The sequence below is a fragment of the Podarcis gaigeae genome (genome assembly GCF_964106915.1).
Source record: "Podarcis gaigeae genome assembly, chromosome: 2".
Taxonomy (NCBI): Eukaryota; Metazoa; Chordata; class Lepidosauria; order Squamata; family Lacertidae; genus Podarcis; species Podarcis gaigeae.
In genome coordinates this window covers 97,760,325-97,786,005 of record NC_139679.1, presented here as the reverse complement: position 1 = coordinate 97,786,005, position 25,681 = coordinate 97,760,325, and the positions used below count along the sequence as shown (strand labels likewise).

General features: G+C 41.5%; 1 protein-coding gene and 1 long non-coding RNA gene across 51 annotated transcripts in view; one reads left to right on the top strand and one right to left on the bottom strand.

Annotated features, from left to right (window-relative positions):
• The first annotated feature begins 2,075 nt into the window (after positions 1 to 2,075).
• On the top strand, positions 2,076 to 22,077 carry LOC310838159. The gene is made up of 3 exons (XR_014560742.1): positions 2,076 to 2,739; positions 3,132 to 3,330; positions 21,071 to 22,077. It is a non-coding gene; the product is annotated as an uncharacterized lncRNA (long non-coding RNA).
• The window catches only part of FOXP1 (forkhead box P1), a 538,949-nt gene continuing 532,180 nt past the window's right edge, over positions 18,913 to 25,681 (bottom strand). For all 50 annotated transcript variants that reach the window (XR_014560509.1, XR_014560510.1, XR_014560511.1 and 47 more), the window contains one exon: positions 18,913 to 24,202. Coding sequence is in view for 47 of the 50 variants with exons in the window: in XM_083723838.1 (XP_083579964.1) it covers positions 24,058 to 24,202 (145 nt within the window). In the remaining 3 variants the exon portion in view is untranslated. The remainder of the gene's footprint in view (positions 24,203 to 25,681) is intronic.

Below are 25,681 nucleotides of genomic sequence, written 5' to 3'. Positions count from 1 at the left end.
CCCAATGGAAAATATCCGTGTGCAGATTAAGTCATGCCAACAGTTTCAATAAAGAAACTCGCATTAAGCATTTGCTTTGGCTTTTCAAAGTGAGACTGGATAAAATGCTAAGTACCATATAAACTGAAGAAGACCTTGTGGAAAGGGAGGGCAACACATGAGTCAGTTCTCCTCCTCCTGGGTGATGTTGCTATATGCAAAGGGGACTTTTCAACATCCTTGTGTGACAAGCTGTCTTCTAATAAACTTGATGCATGGAATGGTTCTCTGGCATGCAAATACTCAGGCCCATCTGTTAGGGTGAAACAGTGCCCACTCAGAATGAGGCACACATATCAGGAGGGAATAGGGGAATGTTAGTTACATAAAAGCATAGGTTGAAGAGGACACAGAATGAAATTAAGGAACCTTAAGAAACCTCTCCTTCCTTCCAGCTTCCTAGCATTGTCAAATTAGGAACATAAATATCACCAGTGGCTTCTTCAACACCTGCTCTAGATCTAGTTGCAAGTTCAGATCAGTTTGTAATAACTCTCTAAAGCAGGGGTAGGCAACCTAAGGCCTGTGGGCTGGTTGCGGCCCAATCGCCTTCTCAATCCGGCCCGCAGATGGTCCGGGAATCAGAAGAAGAAGAAGAAGAGTTTGGATTTGATATCCCGCTTTATCACTACCCGAAGGAGTCTCAAAGCGGCTAACATTCTCCTTTCCCTTCCTCCCCCACAACAAACACTCTGTGAGGTGAGTGAGGCTGAGAGACTTCAGAGAAGTGTGACTGGCCCAAGGTCACCCAGCAGCTGCATGTGGAGGAGCGGGGACGCGAACCCGGTTCCCCAGATTACGAGACTACCGCTCTTAACCACTACACCACACTAGCTCAGCGTTTTTTTACACAAGTAGAATGCGTCCTTTTATTTTAAATGCATCTCTGGGCTATTTGTGGGGCATAAGGATTCATTCATTATCATTTTTTTCAAAATATAGTCTGGCCCACCACACCGTCTGAGGGATGGTGGTCCGGCCCACGGCTGAAAAAGGCTGCTGACCCCTGCTGTAAAGTTATCCCCCCTTATCAAACAAGAGAGCTCTTTGCCATTTAGGCTTCACTTAGCCTGAACATGCAAGGAATTATGTATCCAACTTAACGGATGCACCAGAGTACATACACACACACCTTATCAGGGTGCAACATCATGTCTGATGCTGGGGTATATTGTTGTGTTTATAAAAGAAAACATCCCAAATTTATATGGTAGCAGTTCAGTCCTTGGCATGTCTACTCAGATGTAAATCCTACCAAATTAAATTAGAATTACTCCCAGGAAAGTGTGTATAGGATTGCCACCCAAGTTATACATAATTGGTTCAATCTAGACTTGGTCATACTTAGAGTAAGATCATTGAAATCAATTGTTGTTAGTTGTGAGTCATTAACAATTTAAGTCCCTTGTAAATTTGGATCCAAGCCTATATATTTAATGTTTTTGGGCTTGATAAGTATGCTTTCAAGTACAGTGGTACCTAGGGTTAAGTACTTAATTCGTTCCGGAGGTCCAGACTTAACCTGAAACTGTTCTTAACCTGAAGCACCACTTTAACTAATGGGCCCTCCTGCTGCTGCCACGCCGCCAGAGCATGATTTCTGTTCTCATCCTGAAGCAAGTTTTTAACCTGAAGCACTGTTTCTGGGTTAGCGGAGTCTGTAACCTGAAGCGCATGTAACCTGAAGCGTATGTAACCCGAGGTACCACTGTAAGCTTGGGCTTGATAAGTATGTGTTTTGCAATGACTTCAAAATATTCCCAAACTTTTCAGTTGATCCAGAGTGAACTCAGCTCATGAGTAATTGCCTCCTGTTCACTAAAAGCCTGCAATACCAGAGAACCAAGAAAATAGGTGTGGCTAAAGAGCCTCATGTGAACGGCTGTTTTCACACTATACTTTTAAAAAACATTTCCCCCTCAAAGGATTATGGGCACTGTAGTTTACCCCTCACAGTTATAATTGCCAGCAACTCTTAACAAACTACCATGCCCAGAATTCTTTGAGGGCGAGCGGGCAGTGAAATATGCTTCAAATATGCTTTAAAGGTATACTGTGTACACAGCTAACAACAGAGAAACAAGGAACGTGAGAAAGACTTGGGGAAGGGCAGTAGTTCAGTGATGGAGCATATATAAGGCTGCTTGCTGTGTTCCTAAGCGTCAGAGCTTGTTGTTATCACTGTCTGATAAATGGATCAAGAGAAAGAGGAGAATAAGAATCACCTCAGTTACACAAGGCACCATCTGCTGCATTCCCACAAAGGTGCTGTTCCTTCTCAAAGGGACCCTTGGGGGCTTGAACAGAAAGAAGATACCAGGAACCGTGGGGAAATCAGAATCAACACTAGGAATGACTGCACACTTGTCTGTCGCCACACTGTAGTGACTGTATTAATTTTAGAGACGTTTCCTTATAAGAAACATGGGGATGGGAGTTGGGAGATGATCCCTAGGGCTGGGTGTGAGTGGGTGGAGCCTGCCTGGCTCAGAAGGTTCCAGAAGGAAACTAGCATTTGTTGTAAAGTTGCCTAATAAGCCCACTATGTTTTCTCTTGCTTTAAGATATTGACCCTTAACTGGTGTTAAGGGTTTCAGAAATGGGGGGCAGCTGAGTATTGTGGGCAAGAAGGGCCTCACCCAAAAAACTGCAGCCTGGTCTCAGTCTAGCGACAGAAACACCAGCCTCTACAGCACTAAGGTAACTATGGAGCTTTTACAACCCCCATCCAGCCTGAAAATGCATGGGGATGTTGCAGAAAACGGGAGAAAATTCAGGAAAAGATTTGAACTCTGAGAGCCACAGGGACTGAAGGGAAACCAGATAAAATAAAAATAATACTGTTGCATTTGGTGGGAGAGTAAGCATTGAAGGTTTACTATAACTTCTGGTTTGCAGAAGGAGAAGACATGAAGTTCAGTGCAGTAATGTCAAAAATTGAGGAGTTTTGTTTATCCCCCACAAAGAGAGAATTTGATAGATTTACAGGCATTTAGAGAAGGGGCTAAAGTAAAGCATAATATGCTGCAGAGCTAAAAACCCTTGGGCCTTTGGGAGTCTCTGGTCAGAAACAGGATTATTTGTGGCTTTAGGGAGAATGCAATATAAGAAAGGCTGCTGTGTGGAGAACATCTTGCACTTGAAAGCACTCTCGAGACATGTGGAACCACAGAGATGGTGAGGGCCCAAGCAGAAGAACTGAGGTCAGCTGTCCATGCCCTAAGCAAGCAGCCACAGGGACAGGAGATGCTAAATGAAAGAGTGCAGCAGCTTCTTAACAAAGCTCCTGAGGTGAGAAATAGGCTTAGTGTGGTCAGAAACAGTGTGCTGCGTCTGGGAAGGGCTGCTGCAAGCAAAACCACTTTGCAAAACATTGCTGGTCACAAGTGCTGAAATCCTGTTGTGCAGATGCAGCTGAAAATACATGTTTATCAGGGTGGGAATATTGCGTTTTTTAATGCTCCTATATATTGCCTCAGCTGGTTCCTAGCTCAGGTGCAATTCTGGTATCTCCACTGCAGGATGTGCTGTGTATATAATATGACAGGGTAAGAACACAAGAGCATAAAAAGAGCCCCTCCAAATTAAAGGTTTCTCTGGCCCAGCATTCTGTTCTTACAGGGATCACCCAGATGCTCAAGGAAAGTTCACAAACAGGACATGATCACAGCAGTGAAAGAGAATATGAAAGGAGACGAGGTTATTATTTGCAGCTGCAGAGCCTCTGTTAAGTGCAGGAGCTCTCCATTTCTTCTTGTGGGGCGGGGAGTCTTCAGATTGCAAGTCTAAGCCCATTCAGTTTAGAACAGGGCAGCCTATTTAACCAAGTAGTTTGTGAGAGAGGGTGGGGAAGGGAGCCTTGAAAAAATGTTGAGGCTGTTCCAGTTCTGTTCCCATTTGCATTCTTAATTTGCTAACCTCAGGAATCCTGAAGGAGTAAATACAAAGAACTCAGATTTTGGGGGTGGTAAGAGAGGGGATCAGAACAGGGCAAAACTAATTACTGCCACACCCTAACTTTTCAACACAAATGTTTACTGCTAAGCATGACATTTGAATTTCAGCTCATCTAAACTAGGAATCATTTCCATCAGCAGAGCCGGGGGGGGGGGGGGGGAGCGTTCCTTGATCTGTGTGCTTGTGAGAGAAGGAGCAGCAGATGTTGAAGCAAAGCGCAAACACCCCTGCCAAGGCTTGCTAAGGATGGGAGTTTATCTAATGTGTAAACAACCACCTGCTGCAAATGAAAAATTGCTCCCCCAGCCACCTGATTAAGACAAACATAACGACGGAGTGAAGCTGAGAGGCAGCTTGATTGGTAATTTCATCAAGACTTCTGAACTGAACATTTATCTAGAAGCAGAACAGTGGGACACGCGCTTGGGAGTGGGAAAACCTTTCTCTCTCTCCCCCTTCCCCCGCTTTCCAACCTGCTTTTTCGCTCAAGGAATAGATTGGTGAAATGACATTTAAGAGACAAAACTTGGAAAGGATTTGAATAGTGAAAATAAACATGTTATGAGTTGGGGGGCATGGAGTGCCAGACCCCTCTAATCCCTGGATCCAGGGGGTGTTAAAATCTAATCAAACCTTCTAATTCCTGGATCCAGCACAGGTTCGGTCACTGGAATAGCCTGGCCAGCCTAGGAATGGCTCACTAAAGATGAGATATTAAGGGAACAAAGGGAGTGGCTCTGTGCCAGAGGGGGAATGGGTGGGCTGCCCTCCCTCAATTGTCTCTTACTTAGGCAGGTAGCTGTGTTGTTCTGACGCAGTTGAAATAAATAAAAAATTTGTCCAGTAGCACCTTAGAGACCAACTAAGTTCTGGGTATAAGCTTTCGTGTGCATGCACACTTCTTCAGAAGTGGTCTCTAAGGTGCTACTGGACAATTTGTTTTATTGTCTCTTAACTTTGAAAGACAAAAGGTCAGAGTGGGAAGCTGAGTTGTGTGAGCTAGAAGCTGCATGCAAAAACTGTAGGCTGGAAAGGCAGAGACAGAACCATACCTGATTTCTGCTGGAATCCAAGGCTGTGGCTATGGGAGAAGCAAGACCTCTTTGTGGGATGTTAATGAATCCAAGTAAATGTGTGTGTGCACACACAAACATTTAAAAAAATCAAAAACAGGTTATTAGAAGAGTCAAGAGGCCAAGACAATGATGAAACAAAACATGTTTCTGATGGTGAGATTCAGTAAGGGGTCAAAAACATCTATCTGGAGACTATCAAAGCAGTGCCCAGGGGTTAAGTCCCTGCACACTCATGGCAGCTTGTAGGGAAGTTTACATGAAAGTTACCTCCATAGCATTGTTGTTGTTTAGTCATGTCTGCCTCTTCGTGACCCCATGGACCAGAGCAAGCTGGCCCTCCTGTCTTCCACTGCCTCCCGCAGTTTGGTCAAACTCATGCTGGTAGCTTTGAGAACACTGTCCAACCGTCTCGTCCTCTGTTGTCCCCTTCTCCTTGTGCCCTCCATCTTTCCTACATCAGGGTCTTTTCCAGGGAGTCTTCTCTTCTCATGAGGTGGCCAAAGTATTGGAGCCTCAGCTTCAGGATCTGTCCTTCCAGTGAGCACTCAGGGCTGATTTCCTTAAGAATGGATTGGTTTGATCTTCTTGCAGTCCATGGGACTCTCAAGAGTCTCCTCCAGCACCATAATTCAAAAGCATTGATTCTTCGGCGATCAGCCTTCTTTATGGTCCAGCTCTCACTTCCATACATCACTACTGGGAAAACCATAGCTTTAACTACCGGTATATGGACCTTTGTCAGCAAGGTGATGTCTCTAGGTTTGTCATTGCCCTCCATAGCATTATGGATAGGCAGTTTTCAGCATAATCTGCCACACATCTGGAGCACATCAGAATGCCCATTTATATCCAGACATAGATGGGAACGCCCGTTGTAGTGTGCAGCTTATTTATAATGACAGGTTATTTCAATGTCTGTATGCACAAGTGACTTTAAAATTAACACTTGTAGTTCCCAATACACGTGTAGATTTCTGCTTCCCTGCATAGTTCATGTTCTCTGGAGCAGGGTTTGGGTGTGTAAATTGCTTTGCAATGCCAATCCTGTTTAGGATTGTAACCCGTTTTTATAGATCACGAGCTGAACAGCAGGTTGAACTAAGATGTCCAAAGCTCAAATCCATTACTCTACCCACTGGACCTCAAAGAGCCTTGAGCAGGTTTATTTGAAGGGGTAATGATGGTTTCTGCCTCAAGCCCTTAGAGAGCTTGCCTCTCACACACCACAAATCCTGTAGAACATTTGTCAGTGCACTGCAAGTACAAGAAGTGAGAGCAAGGCCAGGGAACAGTAGGCAAATAAAGATCAATACCAGAATAACCAAGATCAATACAGCAAAACTCACTTTTTAATAATTTGCTCAAAAGTATGTGTTCTGTATGATTTGGCAGGCAAGAAAAGATGGGCTTTTGAGAACAGTTCTGCAACACAACCTCTGCCTGTGCTGTATATTTTGTTCAAATAATTGTCTGGATGTGGTAGTTCTCCGTTACATCTGCTGGACAAGAGATTTTGTCTTGCAAGCATAAAACCCCTATTTCAATGTAGGCATTTTGCTTATTTGTTTGTTATTTGTTTATTTAACAAAATATACTGCTTGATTGTGACAAAACCTCCATGCAGCTTATAAGTAATGTGAAAATTATCAATGAAAGCAGTTTAAAAAAGGAATATTTTTAATTTAAAAACCCACAAAGCGTTTTAATTAAAATTAAAAAGAGATGTAAGATGTGTGCATGGATAGGCTTGCCTAAACAAAAATGTTTTAAGCAGATGCCAAAAATAATACAGCACAGGAAACTTGTCAGTAGGCCAGGGGTTCCAAAGTCTAGGTGCTGCCACACTAAAATAATGATTTCTTACATGGAGCGAGCACTGTGTGGCACCTGTAACACTGCCAGTCTTGCACATCAAAGAGGTCAAGTGGACACATATTGGGTAAATGGAACCCACAAGTAAACTGACCCCAAACTGTTAAGGGCTTTGTATACCAACACTTTGAACTTGGCCTGGTAACAGTTTGCCAAATCATGCAGAGCTCTGAGCAGAGGTGTCGTATGCTGGCAGGGTCTTGCTCTTTTGCAGTAATCCAGTCTTGAAGTAGCCAGTGCCTGAACTATTGTGGTCAAGGTTCTCTGCTCCAGGAAAGGTCGTATCTGTCAAAGCTGGTAAATATTTAAGTACGGCACACTTATATTTGGTTGGGCCATAGTGATGGGAAGGTGGAAAACAAAGTTGAGAAGTGAAATAAAGCAACTGGAGATCATAGCTTCCTGCATTAGGGTTAGGATGTACGTAAAGTAGCAGTATACTCAGAGGGAATAAGGGATGGGAGTCTGATCCAGAAAACCCCATAAGCCTCTGGGATATAGATACCAATGGAAATCAAATTTCTGCTGAACACAAAGCTTAGTGCATAAAAATTAATCAAGTACTACAATGACTCGCTTTATTCATAATACTTAATGGTCATGTAATAGGCATTTTTATTCAGCAGTTAAAGTTCATAAGTGCAGGTTTTACATGTAGAAAGGTATTATACTGATGGTTTAATTACACACCTTTTTGCACACCAAAAGGAAATGGATTCTGCAGCTTTCATAATTAAAGAAGGACTTTGGAGGGGAAATGAACTTTACAGTAAGCAGCCTATCACCTGATTTTTATCATGTGTTTTTGTTTTGCGTCGAGCAATTCAAAACCTCATTCTACAAATGTTAAAGCCATAAACGGGAGCCAGGAAGCGCCAGGAGGGTGGTTTGATTGTGATAGCCATTCCAACTGTATTCTTAAGACTTTACAAAGCAACCATAAACGTGCAGCATGGGTCTCACGCATGATCAGATGGACTCCCAAAGAATTATGTACATTAAGATTGGGCCTGCCTTTACTCTGAAAGTGGGTGGGCAAAAATGAGCTGGGGGGAAATTAACTGGACATTTTATGCATAAGATCATTCCAATTGATATATTAAGCAGCCTGTATTATGGCAGGGCTACTCAGAGCTCTGGGAAATGTCCCACACTTCCACAGAAGGCTGAGAGGAAGCCTGTCTAATACCCCGCTCAGGGCACTGGAGAATAATGGCATTGTCTCTCTAAAAACAAGAACAGAAGAGTAACAGGAAACTCCTGAGTCCACTCAGATACAACAAAGTCGAGTGCCACCTAGTGACTAGACTTTAGAATCACACTATCCACACATCTGCCCCATTTTATTTAAAGAAGCAACAAATAATCAGCCCTATTGAAACATATATTATTTCAAGACAGAATTAATCTCAGAAGCTTCCAAATAACTTGACCTGAATGAGGGCTCATCTGGTTGGCATCTGTCTGCCTTGGGAGACAGTGGGAGAGTGCACCTCCTGGGGTGAAGACAAACTGTTGGAGAGTTACAGTGCCTGCTGTGGCTGGGGAGAAATGTTTTGTTGCACCTGGGGCAGATGAAGGTGTCCAGTTGTGCACCACAGTGTTTCATCTATTATGTGCCCATCAGAGTAATAACATTTTTGTCTGCCTTGCAAGATGGCTCAGGCAAGTTGGCTCAGTGTCTAGAATACAGAAGTTTACTGATACCATTGGGACATCCCTGCTTCTTATTGAAGCTACCTAATACTGAGTCATAAGGATGTGGGTGGCGCTGTGGTCTAAACCACTTGCCGATCGGAAGGGTGGCGGTTCGAATCCCCGCGACGGGGTGAGCTCCCGTTACTCAGTCCCTGCTCCTGCTAACCTAGTAGTTTGAAAGCACGTCAAGTGCAAGTAGATAAATAGGTACCACTCTGGCGGGAAGATAAACGGCGTTTCCGTGTGCTGCTCTGGTTACTCCAGAAGCGGCTTGGTCATGTTGGCCACATGACCCGTAAAAACTGTCTGTGGACAAACGTCTGCTCCCTTGGCCAGTAAAGCGAGATGAGTGCCGCAACCCCAGAGTCGTTCGCAACTGGACTTAACTGTCAGGGGTCCTTTACCTTTTTTTAAAAAAAAATACTGAGTCAGGCCTTTGATTTATTTAGCACAGTATAGCCTCCTAGTATGAGAATACCCAGACGCTTAGATCTTCTTCTGAGGCCCTTCTTCAGGTCTCCCTTTGAGAATGGTGACAAGGGAGAGAGCCTCCTGTCTCTGGAATGCTCACCCCAGTGAGGTACACCTAACACCTTCATTGACATTTTTTTGGTGCCATTTAAATACTTATATTTGCTCCAAGGCTTTTGAGACTAAGGTAATATTTTGTTTCTAGTGTGCTGCCCAAGCTTCCTGTGACTGTTACGGTGGTTGTTTTTTTTCTGTTTTTATATGATATTTTTATATTTATGTTTTAAATTATTATGATGATAATTATTGATTGAGTTTCTATAACACCAGCCCGGTTTAAAAGGCCATAGGTTGTTTAATCATCCCAAGGCCTGAGAGAAGAGGAATGTTTTTGCCTGACCCCTAAATATATGTAACGAAGGCGCCAGGCAAGCTTCCCTGGGGAGAGCAGTCCACAAGTGGGGAGTCACCACAGAAAAGGCCCGTTTTTGTGTTGCTGCCCTCTGGGCCTCTTGTGGAGGAGGCACATGAAGAAGAAATGTGTTGTAAGTCACTTAGAGACCTCCAGGTAGCAAGAAACTAACAAGTCTATATAATATTAATAATTGCCCCACAGAGACCTCTTGGCAGGGTTATTAGGAGGAATATGAGCTAAGAGTATGGAATCTGATCCTGGAGAATGACCCAGTGGCTTAGGAGCTGCAGATTGGAATTCTGCATGCTTAGAATCCAAGAACTGGATCCATAAGCAGAAGCCAGGATAGTAGTAGAATTATTTATTTATTTATTTATTTATTTATTTATTTGCCGGGCCTTTTTCCGTCTGGAACTTGTAGGAACTCAGTTTCAACACCTCTCAATTGGCCGCTATTGCCATTTTAAGAGAACAAGAGAGGTGTTCGTGGTTAGTTCCAGTTAGCGTTGCTTATAACTGGAGAGCTTCTATCACTTTTCATGTGAGAAAAGTTTTTGAGAACCATTGAGCCTGAGGATTCCCCAACCCTGGTAAACTTCGTTAGAAGTATTTTCCAATTTTTATTAGTGGTTTTATTGCAGTGCTTTATCTGCTCCTGTTAGTCGGAAAAAATAGCTTTAAATATTGAAGTGGTAATTAATGAATCTTTTATGTTGCAAATCAAACATTTTCATCTAAGCAGTAGCAGAGAAAGAAAAGAGGATTTAAAATATAATTGTTTCTGTAGCTTCCCTTCCTGGGTTGAATGCTTTTTACCCTTTGTTATTTCATTGGCATTTTTTTTTTTTTTTTGGCTTTATTTTATCTGTGGTGCACTACCTCTTATCACTAGGTATTTGTTGCCTTCCCTCTCCCTGCCCCCCCCCCCCGCCTGCTCCGGTTCAATATTTCTTACTCTGCCTTCGCCAGAGACATTCCTAAGTAGATGGAAAGTCTCTGAATGTGGAATTTTCGCATGAGTGCAAAATAATAAAAAGCATGTGTGTATTAAAAAGAGATCAGCTTAATGGGAAATGAGCATTGGGTTCCATTAATATTCTATTACAGTGAAAATCATATTTAATAAATTTTCTCCAGATTTTTTTTAACTGTATTTTTCTCTGTTGCCCGCCAATCTAAAGAAAACATTGTACATGATACATTTGATTTATGTTGAGTAAATAACCTGCGCCGCTCCGCTTAGAGGAGAAGGGAGAAAGTTTTTTTTTAAAAAAAATAGCGTAGAAGTCTTCAAATGCATTCCAGACGATAATATGAGGTTAATTTCCACATGCAAAAGTGATGTGTTTTGTGAAGCAAAAGGGCCTTTTTATAAACAGTATTTTTGTTGGAGTGTTGTTGGCTTTTTTAAAAAAATAGTATTTATGGGATCCAGCATTATATGAAAAGAGCTGTAATTTATCCAATGGAAGCGTGAAATTAATACGGCCCTGAAGTAATGACTCCCCATGTAATGTTATTGTTTTGGAATCCTAGAGCATCATCTATTGTGTGAGCACCCCATCCGACCAATTATGTGCCTGGTTTGTGCACATGTGCAACTCCTCACGGAATACTGCCCCGCAATCAAAAACGGCAGGAGTAAGATTGGCTTCCGGCACGGTTAGGTAGCAACTTCGCCCATCTGCAAGTGAGGGAGATGGCTAGTGTATACTAGTGAGGGTGAAGCTTGGCAGGGACAGGGTGCACTGCATATGCCTATCTGGATATGTATTCCCCGTTAGCGTTGAGCTGTGTGGGTGCCAGGTTGTATTCAGGCAGAAATGTGCAGCCACGTACAAGCAAAGGGACGCGGGTGGCACTGTGGGTTAAACCACAGAGCCTAGGACTTGCCAATCAGAAGGTCGCGGTTCGAATCCCTGCAACGGGGTGAGCTCCCGTTGCTCGGTCCTGCTCCTGCCAACCTAGCAGTTCAAAAGCACGTCAAGTGCAAGTAGATAAATAGGTACCGCTCCGGCGGGAAGGTAAACGGCATTTTCGTGCACTGCTCTGGTTTGCCAGAAGCGGCTTAGTCATGCTGGCCACATGACCCGGAAGCTGTACGCCGCAACCCCAGAGCGAGATGAACGCCGCAACCCCAGAGTCGGTCACGACTGGACCTAATGGTCAGGGGTCCCTTTACTTTACCTATACAAGCAAAATGCCTCATGCCTCCAATATCACCCAGTCTAGATGTTCCACTCACCGCAGGGAGAAGCCTACACATTGCCCACATCCAGCAGCTTAATCATTCTCATCATAGAAGCCAGAGCCGTTACTGTGAGCTTCACTGTCTGCAGTCCACAGCAGTGGCGTTTGCTGGCAAGGGCTGAGAAACTCAAAGCATGACAGAGACATAGGAAGCAGCCATATACTGAATGAGACCCTGGATCCAGCTAGCCTAGTACCTCTGTCAACACTGGCTGATAGCGACTCCCCAATGCTTTTAGGCCTCCCTGGAGATGTCTGAACCTGGGATCTTTTGCATGCATCCCTGAGCTATGACCCTTTCCCCTTAAGAAGCCACAACCAGTAAAGTTATGAACAGCAGCAGGACAGGGTGCAACTCAACAGAGGAGTGAAGTTCTTTAGAGCTAGACGACCAGGGGCATTGAAAGTGGTGCCCTCGTGATGATGTGGTCCACAGTTCCCAGTAGTCCCAGCCACTATGTCTTCTTGTCAAGGATGATGGGAGCTGCTTTTGGTGGATACCATATTGGCTACCCCAAGTCTGTTCATACTTGCTTGCATGCTCACTCAGTTACGGACGCGCACACACAGCAGTAGCAACAACTCCCATGTTTTCCTCATGACAACCATTATGAAGTGATTTATTATTGCCATTTTAAAGATGGGGATCTGAGGCTTAGGGGAAAAAGAGACTTGCCCAAGTTAACATGGCAAGTCAGTGCTGCAACTAAGATTTCAAACTATACCCTGGTCTATGTGAGGATGGCACCACTTGTTCTTTAAAGTCAAAGCTCTGTTTCTTTGGGCCTTTTCTAAGGAAGCGGTTGCTTTGAGCCAGAACAGCATTGTCTGTTAGCTCCCCTTGCCTTTTCTCATACATACTAAACGATTGACGCAGCCCTGATCATAAGCCACAGTAGCCGACCCTTGTTGTTCCCTGACCCTAATTAATATTAGACTCTCTGACATTTATGTATCAGAGCCAGAAGCTAAACAGGAAACAATTTATGTCACCTAAAGCTTTTTAACAAATCGATGCAACTATTTGTAATTGCTTGTTTCACAAGATTAAAAGTGCTTAGGCCTGATCTTCGCGCACCCGTTTTGTGGCCAACATGACCTGGGCTTCTGTTATAAAACAGGAGTGTTGGTGATCAGCACCTATTTCCATCAAGCAATCCATATTGCTAATATTTCTGGAATTTTAATGTAGTTACAATTTATAGCCAATCAAATGTGGCTACCTAAATTGCTGTTGCTAGTAGACAGTTTAACTGTCTTTATTAATTACAGTATAATTTAATGTTTGAGTACAGGCACTTGTGTTGGTCATTTTTACAGCTAAAGCAGTTATGTGCCTTATGACGAACCATTTTAGCATTTTCAATGGAAATTTGCTAAAATGATGAGTGATAAAACCATCAAACTCTGGTAAATAATGGTTATTGCTTTGAGTGGAATTAATCTTTGAAAGGACAGTTACTTTCAAATTAGCATTAGAACTTGAAGACAAAATGGTTTTCCGACTTCTGTGATTACATCCAAATAAACATGATTGCTGCATTATGCCCAGAGAGTCGGTATCACCAGATGATTTTGCAAAAGTGTTCCTTGCCATTCAGACGTGTGTGGCTGAATCCTGACATTTATGCTCATTTTACAATTTACAGTGTATATGTTTTGAATTTAAACAAAGGGATCTTAGGTGTGCTCTTGTGCTTTGGAGACCAAGGAACAAATCTTGCTTGCCACCACCACTCCCTAGATGACATAAAAGCTGCTCCTTGTCCCTCAGCATCCCAGCTACAATAGTGAGACGATAACACTGATATACCTTTCAGGGTTATTGAATGTCAGTAAAATAATGCGCTTGAACTGCTTTTCAAAGCTCTAGAACTGTTATTTTGCATATAAACGTGTGCGCGCACGCGCACACACACACACGGGCTAATGTCAACCACTCAACATAATAATAAGTAGTAGTTGCGGTCACTTTCTTAGAATGCATTCCTTTGTGCATGTTAAAGTGACATTTTAAAGTATTTAAGGAATCGAGCATTAATCTATGTAGGGCTGAAAGCTTTTAGCTTTGCACTGCAATCCAGTACATACCTACTCAGAAGCAAGTCCCAGTCTTATCTATTTAGTTATGCCATTTCTAAACCACCCAAAGTCAACTGGGTGGTTCACAAAAATCAGTTAAAATGCACATATACATGGCAATCAATAAACACAGAACCAGCACAAGCATTACCAAAATAGCATAAAAGCAGACCAGGATGAAATTTATGAAAAAAAGCAAAGAGAAAGCAATTTCACTTTATTATTTCATCAAAGAGCTAGAAGCCTGATATACCATGCGTTTTTTTAATTAGTTGACATCCATAGTTATTTGGTGGGGGCTCCTAGGATTTTTTAAAAAAACAAAAAAGTGTGAGGCTAATAATTATCTGCTTTTATTTTTGGATTATGATGAGGTTTATTTTACGGGCTAGGTGTTTGAAGCCTTGAACATCTTGCTACAGTTTTTGTTGTTCATTCTGAAATTTGCTTTTGACCATTTTGAGAGGTAGCTTTAACTTGTCAACTCTTTATACATAGGGTCAGGTACAAAAAAATTGTTTTTGTTTATTGCTTTCCGATATTAACGTAGTTGTTCAGATTCTGGCAGAAATCTATAGTACACACTGGCGCTGATTTTAAAGAACAGAAAGTAGTTAATGTTTTAGAGTAAAATGATATGGCTATTTGACACATATGGAGATAAATGGGATTGTAAAATAAAGAGCTTGTGAATAGGTTGGGGTTTGTGTCTATCTGTTTTGGATGAGTAGTTTCAGGATAATTGATTAACTTGGTTGTGTGTGAGGCCCAGGAACTTAGCATTATTTAATTTTGTGTTGGCCACGTGGGCTCTGATCCAGAGCAGTGTGTGTGTTCTGCTGCAACGTTGCATTTGCATTCTTTTGTACTCCTGCAACAGCTGGTTGCCATTGGTGTTAGCTTTGACATTTTGGTCAAAAGAAAGACGAGCCTGGATACATCACTCCCTACAAACAGGTGTACATTGTCACAAGTTGATGCCTTTGAGGTCATGTTGATGATTAGGTTGATGTCATGCTCATGAGGTCTTGCGGGAGACAAACCACAAACCCCAATTCTCATCTAACAGTAAACCAAACCATGGCTTCACTCATGCTAGTGTAACAGCAGAGGGAGTGGTGAAGGAGCAAAGTGGCCACGATTTTCTAACAGTGCACCATTCATGCTTATTAGGGTTAGTGTTACATGCATATCAATTATTATGCTGGTCATGCTTTCGAAAACACCCAGTAAGGAATTTCTGTATCCTTTAACTGAGGCTTCCACCAATAGCATTTTGTCTTTGTTCAGAATCGTCTACCAATTCTAGCTTCTGACTCTTAAGCGCTTCCACCTTTCCACTAGCTGCAGCGTTTCTTCATGCTGCCCATAGTACGTTTTCATAAGTTATTCTTCTGTAAGCACAGAAGACTGTACTTCAGTCTTTAGACCTGAATTGGAGCCTTACTTCAGTTTCCTGAAGGTTCAGACGTCTCCCCACTTAATGCCCATATGGCATTGAATGCCCTGTGCACCAGGGCAGCTGTCAAAGCAGGGAAGTGAAACCTGCACCCCATTTGGTATGTAGGGGTGGGGAATCCAAATCCCCAGCAAAGACCCTGTTGCCCCAAGAGTTCTTGGTGAGGATTGGGTATGCCCCCACCAGCTGTTTTTGAGGGAACACTCTTTATTTCCCCTCATTGTAAGTCAGTGCCGAGGGACCGGCTTTTGGAGTTGCTATCTTTTAATCCGTTGTCTGCGCTGCTGGTGCATTATTTGCTTTCAGAAGTACATAAGATCCTGGCTAAGTTACACTGACGTTATCTCAGCACTAGCTGTAACAAGAGGAGTGTTCTTCCCAGTTGCTGCAACGTTAAGGATTAAAGGGAGCTAAGTAAATAAATAAGAGTAGCAAATACTTAGATTTATGCTGTTTATCGCAGTACCGAAGTCAATGAAAACAGCATGGTGTTCCACAATAATGGTACCGCGATCTGGATATGTTAATTTAGTGCTTCGTTAGTTCGAAATTGTGTGTTGAGTCTTCAGGAGCAATCATTTATGATTTCATATAGCTCATTCCACATCATTTCAATTATGCAAAGGATCAACAAGCTAGTTGTGCATCCATTTCAGACAACGAAAAGCGAAGTTTTAGTCCCAAGGACATGGCTGAAATCTGCTGGAATTCAGTTAGTCCCTGGTTCACGTGCCCAGGCTTCTCGTATTCTCAGGTTCAACAGAACCACAGGGTGAATTAGTCAAGCTGTTGTGGGCTTGAAAGGAGAAAGGCAGGAGAGTGGTGGTTTTTCTGTTAGAAAAAAGGGAGAACACCATGCGTGAGCTGAAGGGCAGCAGCCAATAGAGCTGTCATTCACCTGAACTAAGGTGTCAATATGTGTAATTAAACCATGTTTCTTAAAGGCATGACAGCCTCCACCAAGTCTTGCTTCTCAATGGGAACATAACCCTGGGTGAGTGCCGGGAACCCTCTGGAATCTCATGCACTGCTTGGCAGAGATGTAACAATATCCCAACCAAGATAGCTTTTGGGGAATGGAGAGGGCAATCACCAATGAAGCCCACCACTCCTCCCCGCCCAAGCCAATACTGCACAACTCTATGTCATGATGCAGAGCTGGCACAGATGACGTTATGGAGGGGGAAATGGTTTCTGTGAAAGTGGAACTGGTGGTGGCAAAAAGAGCTGGTTTTGTTGGTCCTTTGCCCCACTTCACACCTTCCCTTTCAGCCCACCTATAGATGCTGAAAGAGAACGTATAAGCATGTATTCTACCAAAGGGGAATTCAGTTTACTTAGGAATATGCAAAGGTATGACAGGTCAGACTACTTGTCAGTCTAGCCCAGTATCATCTACTTTGACTGGCAGCAACTTCCTGTGGGCTCACCTGCTCCTACTAACTGGAGGCACCAGAGACAGAACCTTGGGATCTTCGATGTGCCAAGCATGTGCCCTGCCTTGATGTTGTAGCTGAGGCATAGGCAAACTCAGCCCTCCAGATGTTTTGGGACTACAACTCCCATCATCCCTGACCACTGGCCCTGTTACCTAGGGATGATGGGAGTTGTAGTCCCAAAACATCTGGAGGGCCGAGTTTGCCTATGCCTGTTGTAGCTAAACCTAGGAGTGGAGAGCGTTGATAATGTAGTATTATGAATGCTGCAGGGTTATGGTCTTCTATAGACAAATTTACTTTACTCACTGTATTGCAACTGACAGGTGAAATAAATTGGGTATTTTCTCCCTAGATATACATAGTGTAAAATACACTATTTGTGAAAAAAGTTAAAATCTACTATAAGGAATGAAAGGAAGGAAGATAGATCTAGGGCGGTTTCCCAGTATTGTTGTAGCCATAAAGGTGCATTACCTATTAATTTCTGCTAATAACATTGCTGTTACATCAGCTGATGAAAAATCAATAATAGTTCAATACGCTATTGACATCAATTAACATAACTTTCCCCATCCATTTAATGTTATGATAGAGTATTTTTATAAAATCATTTCTACTAATTCAAGCATTTATCATTATATGCAAAAAAGATTGCTTGATGAGAATATTATAGACGGTGCATGTTTTTGACATTAGCATTTTATTTGGATGACTAATCTTGCAGATGTGAAATTTTAATGAATTATTCATGAAAATGCTTTTCTCTAAAATTTTAGTTCCTGCTATTGCTAGTTAATAGGCACTTTTTTATTTTCCTTGATGTAGAAGATAAACGTATGCTTACTCAAAGAGAGGTGGGAGGACTGTACTCCCTCCTTACAATTTGCCTATAGGGACAGTGATGCTCTTTAAGAGTGGCCTAATGTATTGGCCATCGAGTTTTGCAAAGCATCTGTGTTTCTTAAGTGAAGGACTTATGCCAAAACCAATGGTACTGAAATCAATGGAACTGCTGTGAGCTCACAGCATGACTCTTCAACTTCATTAATCTGAATGGCCTGTGGGAAACTCGTACGATGCACATAATCAGAAGATCAGATAAACAGGAGCGAAGGAACTGTTTGCACAGAGTAACTCTTGACTTGGCATGTTGATAGTGACTTTGGATCCAAAAGTGTCCTTCTGCATGAAAGGGCATCTGCTGGCGTTAGTGGAGGAGCATTGTGTGAGAAGTGAACCCAAATCCAGAGAGACTGGCTGCCGACCATGACTGGTTGCTGCTTTGAACCCAAGCTTGCTGGAGCTATGAGAGGAGCCATTCTTGAGATGTAATGTTCTCCTTTGAAGGTGTCAGGTGCAAATATGTGTAATCGTATTACTTAAAGACACTAGTCTCCACTGTGCCTCTATTTCCCAATGGAGAAACCACCCTGGTTAAGTGGCAAGACCCCTGGAATCTCTTTCTACCGCTTGGCAGAGATTAGGGTGGCTTGTAATAGTACCATGCTAATGCTGAAAAGTCCCACACCAAGGTTCATTAATATATATGGCCTAAGGTGTGTGTGTTTTTTGCCGTCAGTTTGTTCTGGGCTTGCATGAATAACAGAAGTATTTGCCTTCACAATGTGACAATTTGGAAAAGCTTTACGAGTTAGCCAGTTGCATTTCAATTTTGTTTTACTGCATTTGTTTGTTCCTTTTTTACTCTTTTAGGGTAAATCCATAAATAGTTCCCAGGCTTTACTAGGGTAACAGCGGGTCTTTTAAGTAGGCAGTTTAGGATGGCACTGAGTTCATTGGGACTTGCACGAAGGAAAATGTGAAAAGGATCATGGTCTAAGTGATGGTTTTGATCGTATTCTCTCAGTAGGTGGGTACAGAGTCTGCATGGTTAGTGAAGTTTGGTTTTAAGGCAATGACTTGATTAAAAATTGGCACCTTCACCCACTGTATTCCTTCCCGACATGGAAACAAAAATTTAAAAAAGTTACCTGTGCCAGTGAAGGACAACTCCTCCCATTAAAACTATGAATGGCTGGAAGGCTCCTGCTGATGAACGTCCAAGGGTACAAGTAGACATAGGTGTGGTATATTTGAGCACAGCACCAGCATACGGGAAAAGCAAAAAACACATGGCCCATGGCAACAAATATCACCAGTGTGAACAACCAGCACTTTTATTGCATTAGAGAATGCTATAATGTCAGTAATAAGTACTGACTACACAACATTTTATTGTCTGCATCAACAGACATGGAATGATGGAATTACAGTTGATGTAAGGAATGAGTTTCTTGTATGCCTCAAAAACCAAACCAAAACAAAAAAAGGGGAATCTTGTTACTGGCAGCACATACACATGAAGAACCATGCTAACAGTCTGGACTGTACCATTTTCATCAAGGCTTTTGGGAAGGAGATATCCTGTTACTAACTCTGGGCCTGTTTAAAAACGTGGAACGTGTCTGCAAATGTAACTCTCAAGACTTTTAAGAATGATAAATTAGTTTTCCGCGACATCTAAAAAGTACGTTAAGCAAAAAAGATACCAAAACTTTCCAAAAGAGTTTAAAACACATTCTCCATGCTATAAGGAACGTAGCTTGTCAGCATTCTGAAAACTACAACAGTTCAAAATTATTTTTTAAAACTTTGATATATTTATATATATATATTTATATATAAAATATCTAATGATCTGTATTATTCGTAGATTCATACCCCCTCCCCATCTCCTCCTTCTCCCACCCCTGATAAGCTGAATATGGGTGCTATGGCTGGGTTCTCCTAAAGGAGAATCAAACATTTTCATTTATTGTATTTCCTTATTGAAGTTTAACATAAGCCTTGATTCTTTTCCCCCACCATTTTCTTCTGCCCCTGGTCAAATGTAGAAATCCAGCAGGTTTTAAGCATTTGAACTGCGTTGTCCCAATCCAGAGAAGGGATGAGCTTTACACAAAAAGAGGGTTCTGGCTATGGAACTCTTTCTACTGTCGGTGCAAGAAGTTGCTAAAAGTACCCGCTGCATCCAGCCCTTAGGGGTACATGCAGGGTATTCATTTCCGTCTAGAGGTCTGCAAATGCAGCAGAAAGCTGCAGACACGTTGCTGCATTTGGAGTCTATGTGGGGAGAAAGACTTTCCCCTCTTACATCCCCGCCTCCTACTCTGGAACAGGTGATCAGAGCTGACAGCTGAGCTCAGCTGGGGGAGGAAAGAGAGCTCAGTCAGTTCCATGGAGAGGTTTTTATTTTGTGTGTGTGTGTGTGTGTGTGTGTGTGTGTGTGTGTGTGTGTGTGTATGGATAAGGTAGGCTTCGACTCTCATTCCTGACAGTGGTTTACCTGTACTACTTTCATAATGTACGCTTTTCTTTTGAGAGAGAAAATAAAATAAAAACAGAGCATGTAACAAATTGTCTTTACATCTTGGCACCTTGTAAAGTATTTCTTTTTTTTTATACAAAAGTTCAATAATTTTTGACACTCTCCATTATTAATCACTACTTCACTGATAAAACTTTGAAAGTGTGACCTTGGAAATTCATCATGCAAAGTATTTACTGCAGGAGGAGAAAACATTATTTTGAAACAACTTTTCCCCGCCCCTTAAGACAGCCAGAAATAGGCAGTGGTAGGGAAATAACAGAAGGGGCAGGGAAAGTATTTAAAATGAAAACAAAACAGCATAACAGCAACAACAGCAACAACAAAAAAACCTGTACAAAAATGATTTGATCCATAACAGGGGGGTTGGGGTTGGGGGGTTGGGAATCATTTGTCATCTATGTTACATTTTAGAAGCCAGAAGGAAGGGGGGGGGGAATCTGCCAAAACCAAAACAAAGAGTTTGGGATTTTCTCCCACATGTCAGCAAATGTCATCCAATAGTCTTAAAGCAAGGATAACTAAATAAAATATATGTGCAGCATATTCTGCAATTCCATTACATACAGTAGGATTTTTTCCCCAAAGCATTTTTTAAAATTATAGTTTATATAAAGCAGTTGCACAAAAAGCAAAGGGTTTTTTAACAGGTATGCATTTATTCCTTTTGAGGAATGATATTTTTTTTTATTAAAAAAGGACCTTCTCCCTCCCCCCCATTTCTTTCCCCTGCTGCCCCATCCCACCCACCAAAAGACAAAAAGGATCACAGAGACACATTGGGCTATATATGTACAACATAATAAACCCCACCCTATAGGAACAATTGTTATTATTGAAAGGGACACAGAATCAGAAATTTGTAAAAAATAGCAAAGTTTGCTTGATGTAAAGCCTGAGATTTTTCTCTTGGTTCTTCTGCAGGACAGCGATACCTGCAAGATACGGTAAGTCTAATTTTTTATTATTTCATTTTCTCTTTTATTATTTTGCTACAGTCTTTAGACTATGCATGCAAGACATATAACTAAGTGCAACTGAGTGAAATGTAGTTTTTTTTAAAAAAAAATTACTCATTCCCTAACAGTTTGAACTGAGGTATGCGTACTAACAGTTTCTCATGCTGTTATCTTTACTCGTCTAGCTACACATGCTGAGAATGAACTAATCTACCAGATTTTTATCCCCTTTTGGAATACCAAGCTAACCAGCAAAACCACTCAGTTTTGAAGCACAGGGATCGCTTCTTGTGATCCCCCCTGGCCATCTCCTGCACGCCATGGCGCTGCCTGAATACGGTTTGTTTCCAAAATGTTTCAAATGACCACAGACTGCCCTCCTTTAAATTAAAACAAAATCAGGAAAGGGGGGTGGGTGGGAAGTTGTGTTTTTATATATTTCACTGTCAGTAAAGATGCAGCAACTTGCATCCAGTTGAAGTTAATGGCAAAAATCTCCCATTGACTTGAATGGTACCAAAGTTTACAAGGGGACAGGAGTGTTATTCTGCGTGGAAGATGCTGACCAAATTTCAAAGGGGGAAAAAACCCCAAACACAACAACAGTCACAATCACTCTGAGGTCCTGTGCACAGATTAAAGCAAATTAAACAGAAATTGCCTTGCAATTTGCTTTTAACAAAGGTGAATAGGATTTGCAAGGCTGGAGACCAAACAAAAGGTTAGAAAATAAAATTCTGGAGATACTATTATATGGTTCAGTTTAAGTTGCGAGAGTTCTTCTGAATATTACGTAAGCGTCTCCTTTGTTTTGCAGGAAAATTAGACTACTCTCCTGTTTTCTCAGGATGAAATGCTGTCCTTACATGCTCCCTCCACTTAATACTGTTCCATAGCTTTAGCCTTAAAAGGTCTTTCTTTACAGAAATACATTTGGTCCCTGTAAAGAAACAAAAAAATAAAACAAAACAACAACAACTTTGGTTCAGCAATCTACTTGGTCTTCTAACTTAGACTCTAATAAAGGAGCAGTTTCCCTTCTCAGGTTAGCCATAGCCCGTATCTTGACATTTGCTTCTAAATTCTTTCACCTCCTTTGATCAACAATAAGAGGATATTTGGCTTCATAAGATAAAGCATATAACAGAGAACATAATTTACCTTTGTGTAATATCTTTGGTAATTTTAGGGGGAAAGGTACAAAAGTAGAATATAAATTAAAAAAACAGAAAGGCGTTTGAAATTAAAAAGCTATAGTCCGACATAAATAAGTGAGTTACGCAGAAGTGGCTGGAGAATGGAAAGTGTTTAGATGTGCAGTGATCAATGGGTACCTATGTTCTAACAGCAGCTGCCTGCCCGCATTTGCTTTGAAGAATGCTGCAACTTGCAACAGTGCTAATTCACCCACAGGTTTCAAGTTGTCAGTTTCTGATACTGGTTTGGTGTAGTATTGTGTAATGTTCTTAACTGCAGTTTGTAGAGTTAAAATTATTAACACTTTACAACTAGTGGGCCTTCCCTAGAAGTTGAATCCAAAACCTAAATTATTTTCAAGCTGATGGATACCACCAGTCAATTCTCAAACTGTTTAATCTGGTTAACCACGTATAATGCTCCCATAAGGCCCACTTTCGAAGGTGAATCGAAAATACGTATAGGCAGATTGGTATTTTAGATCTTCCAGAAGCATTCAATGTCCCAGAAACTCAGGTTAAAAGGATAAGAGCTTTCCATGATTATATTCATTTCTGACATAATAAAACCCTGTATGGTGTATGTTCAGTGTTTTTTGTGCTGCTAAACGTTTGTGTTACTAAATATTTACCATTACTGCAAAAAAAAAAGAAATGAAAGCCCAGAAACAAAACTCTGAACGATGATAACAACATACACTGCTCTGTGGAATGAATTTGCACCGCATCCTGTATACTGTTTTGTGCTGGTTTGCCTTTCATTCTCAATTCTTGCAACTACCTTTCTTTCTCATCAAAGATATCTTTGCACACGGTTACAGCAGCTTTTGAAACCTTTTTCTTTTTTTTGGGGGGGGGGGGGTGAGGAGTGGGAATATAGCCCAAACTGGAATGTTTTCCATAGCTAAAGAAAACATGATGGCATCTGAAGGAAACTGGAATGAATGGTAGAAAAAGAACTACAAACAATTCCAAGGACATTCAGCTTTGTATAATAAAAACACCTATTAACATTCATCACAAAAGTACAGAAAACATTTAAGCCTCAAAAGGCTGTGGCCAGTTGAGGCCTGAGGTCAGAACTTAAAATGGTGTAGGAGAAGTAGGGGGAAAATCAAAGTTATACACTAAAAAAATTGGGAGAATTTTCTTTTAACCCCTCTTCAGTACACACACACACTTATGCACGCACACATGTAGATGCACGTGTGCACACATGCACACGACTTCCCCATCCCAAATGGAACCAAAGAAAGAAAAAGTGAAGGCAGTGATAATCAACATGCGATACTGTGCAAATATTGTCCATTGGAATCCTCAAAATCTGGGCAAAGGCTTGATCTGCAATTATGTGTACATGCTCAGCTTGATGTCTTCGGTGTCCCAAATTGGAAGAATTGCAGTCCAAAGTCTGCTGCCAAATTGTGGATAAATGAATTGGTTGAACAAATTTACAACACTGATGTTGACTGTGAGAGGGAATCCCAAGTACCAAACAAGTCCATCCAATGCACAGAGTACAAATTCCTTTGTTTTGTTTTTTTTTTCAACAAAAAGTAGAAAAATCAAAAATACTCCCAAATGGGATACTTGATGGCACTAAGAGTTAACGTACTTTATAGCTGTCAAAATGGACCAAGTGTTTCCTCCAGACTGTACAATAATGGGGAGAGATTTCACAGCTAATTTTGAAGTATATGGTTTTTTTTCCTCCCTCCCCGTGATCTTCATTTGCAGGATCACATCACAGACATATTCATTCAATGTCCTCATTTACATTTTCGTCTTCATAATCTCTGTCGTGGTCAAACTCTGGACTGTGATTGGCTGTTGTCACTAAGGACAGCGGGCCTTCATTTTCATCTGGATCTAATGGTTCTTCTTTAACATGCACCGGGTGCCTGTGAACATAAGAAAAGGAAAGAGGAAATGTTGGTGAGCAATTAATTACTTTTTTAAAAAACCAGAAGGGTTAGAAAAAGTGACCAACAATTCAAAAAGGTTATTCAGCTCTTTAGAATAAAGCACCTATTTTTGTAACATTAGGACACCTATCATTTTACAGCAACTGCAGTTGTTTTTTTCAAAGGTTTCCGAGAACCTGGAAATACAATCTCTCCTACCAAACGAGGATGACAAAGGGGGAGAGATCCTAAGGTGCTTGAAACTCTCCCCCTTTTTAATGGTTGATATGGCGCACAGCTCTCTCTCCCCCCCCCCCACCTGTTTTTTTCACAAATACATGTCACATTGTGAATCTTAGTTTGGCTGCAAAGGGCAACGGGGGAGTGGGGGCAGAGAAATCCTAAGAACGCCAAGATTCAATAGAAAACAAAACCAGGAAGCAAGCCTTTGCTTCTTTAAGCTTTCTCCGTGGGATTTAGGGAAAATGCTCTCGAGTGACACATTAGCTTGATTAATACAATCTTTGGATAAATAAATGAAATAAGCATCTGTAAAGCAAAACAGTGGTTTATCAGCCCACTGAGCTTCTGGAGGCTGGGCTAATCATCGGTTACTGTGTGTTCTGCTTCTCTAGTTAACATGCAGAACCTGTGAGGCAAGTCTCCAGAGGACGACCCCAAGTGAGGTTCTATCATTAATCAACTTCAAGCAAACACAGCAAAGAGACACCATGATACATGCTTTAAACTCCAAATTAATGCATATTTTTACAAACTGTCAATAAGGGAAGAAAAGCCCTGCCAGGAAACACAAACGGAGAGGAAAAGGCTCGCTCAACACAACAATATGATAAGAAAGCAGAGTCCTAATGAGAATAATAACACTGTCAGCTGTAAACAAGGCAGAACATGATCCTCAGCTCGTGGTGGGCACTAAGGATGCACTAAAGAGATGAGATCTGCCAAATTTCTCATTATAGAATAGCACGTGAATAACCCATGGGGGAACAAGGGTTGATTATACAAAACGGGCATGATAACAATTGAAAAATGTTGTCCGTAAATCATATTCACAACAACCCCTTTACAAATACAAATTACCTTCCTCTTTTTTGTTGTTTGGTAGCTTTTGATATGTAAAATACCCCAGCAAGTAAGCAGTGTCTTGTTAAAGAGACTTTATAAAAGGGAATCAGATTTTATTGGCAATATCATGTGAACAGTAATAATACAACCCGTTAAGGAAAATCCAGCTTCCTTTGTAAATAATTGCTGTTTAAAGCAATCCCCGAAAATAAAGTAAGGGTAAGTTCCAAGTCTCTCTTGATTTATAACCCACAACCCTGGATGTTGCAGTCAACGAAATCTAACCCTTTTAATTTGGCAAGGCAAAATAAAGAAATAATCCAGTATGTAAACTTTCACTTTGAAGGGGTTTGAGTTCTGAGTGGTTGGGAATGACACAACCCCAGAAAA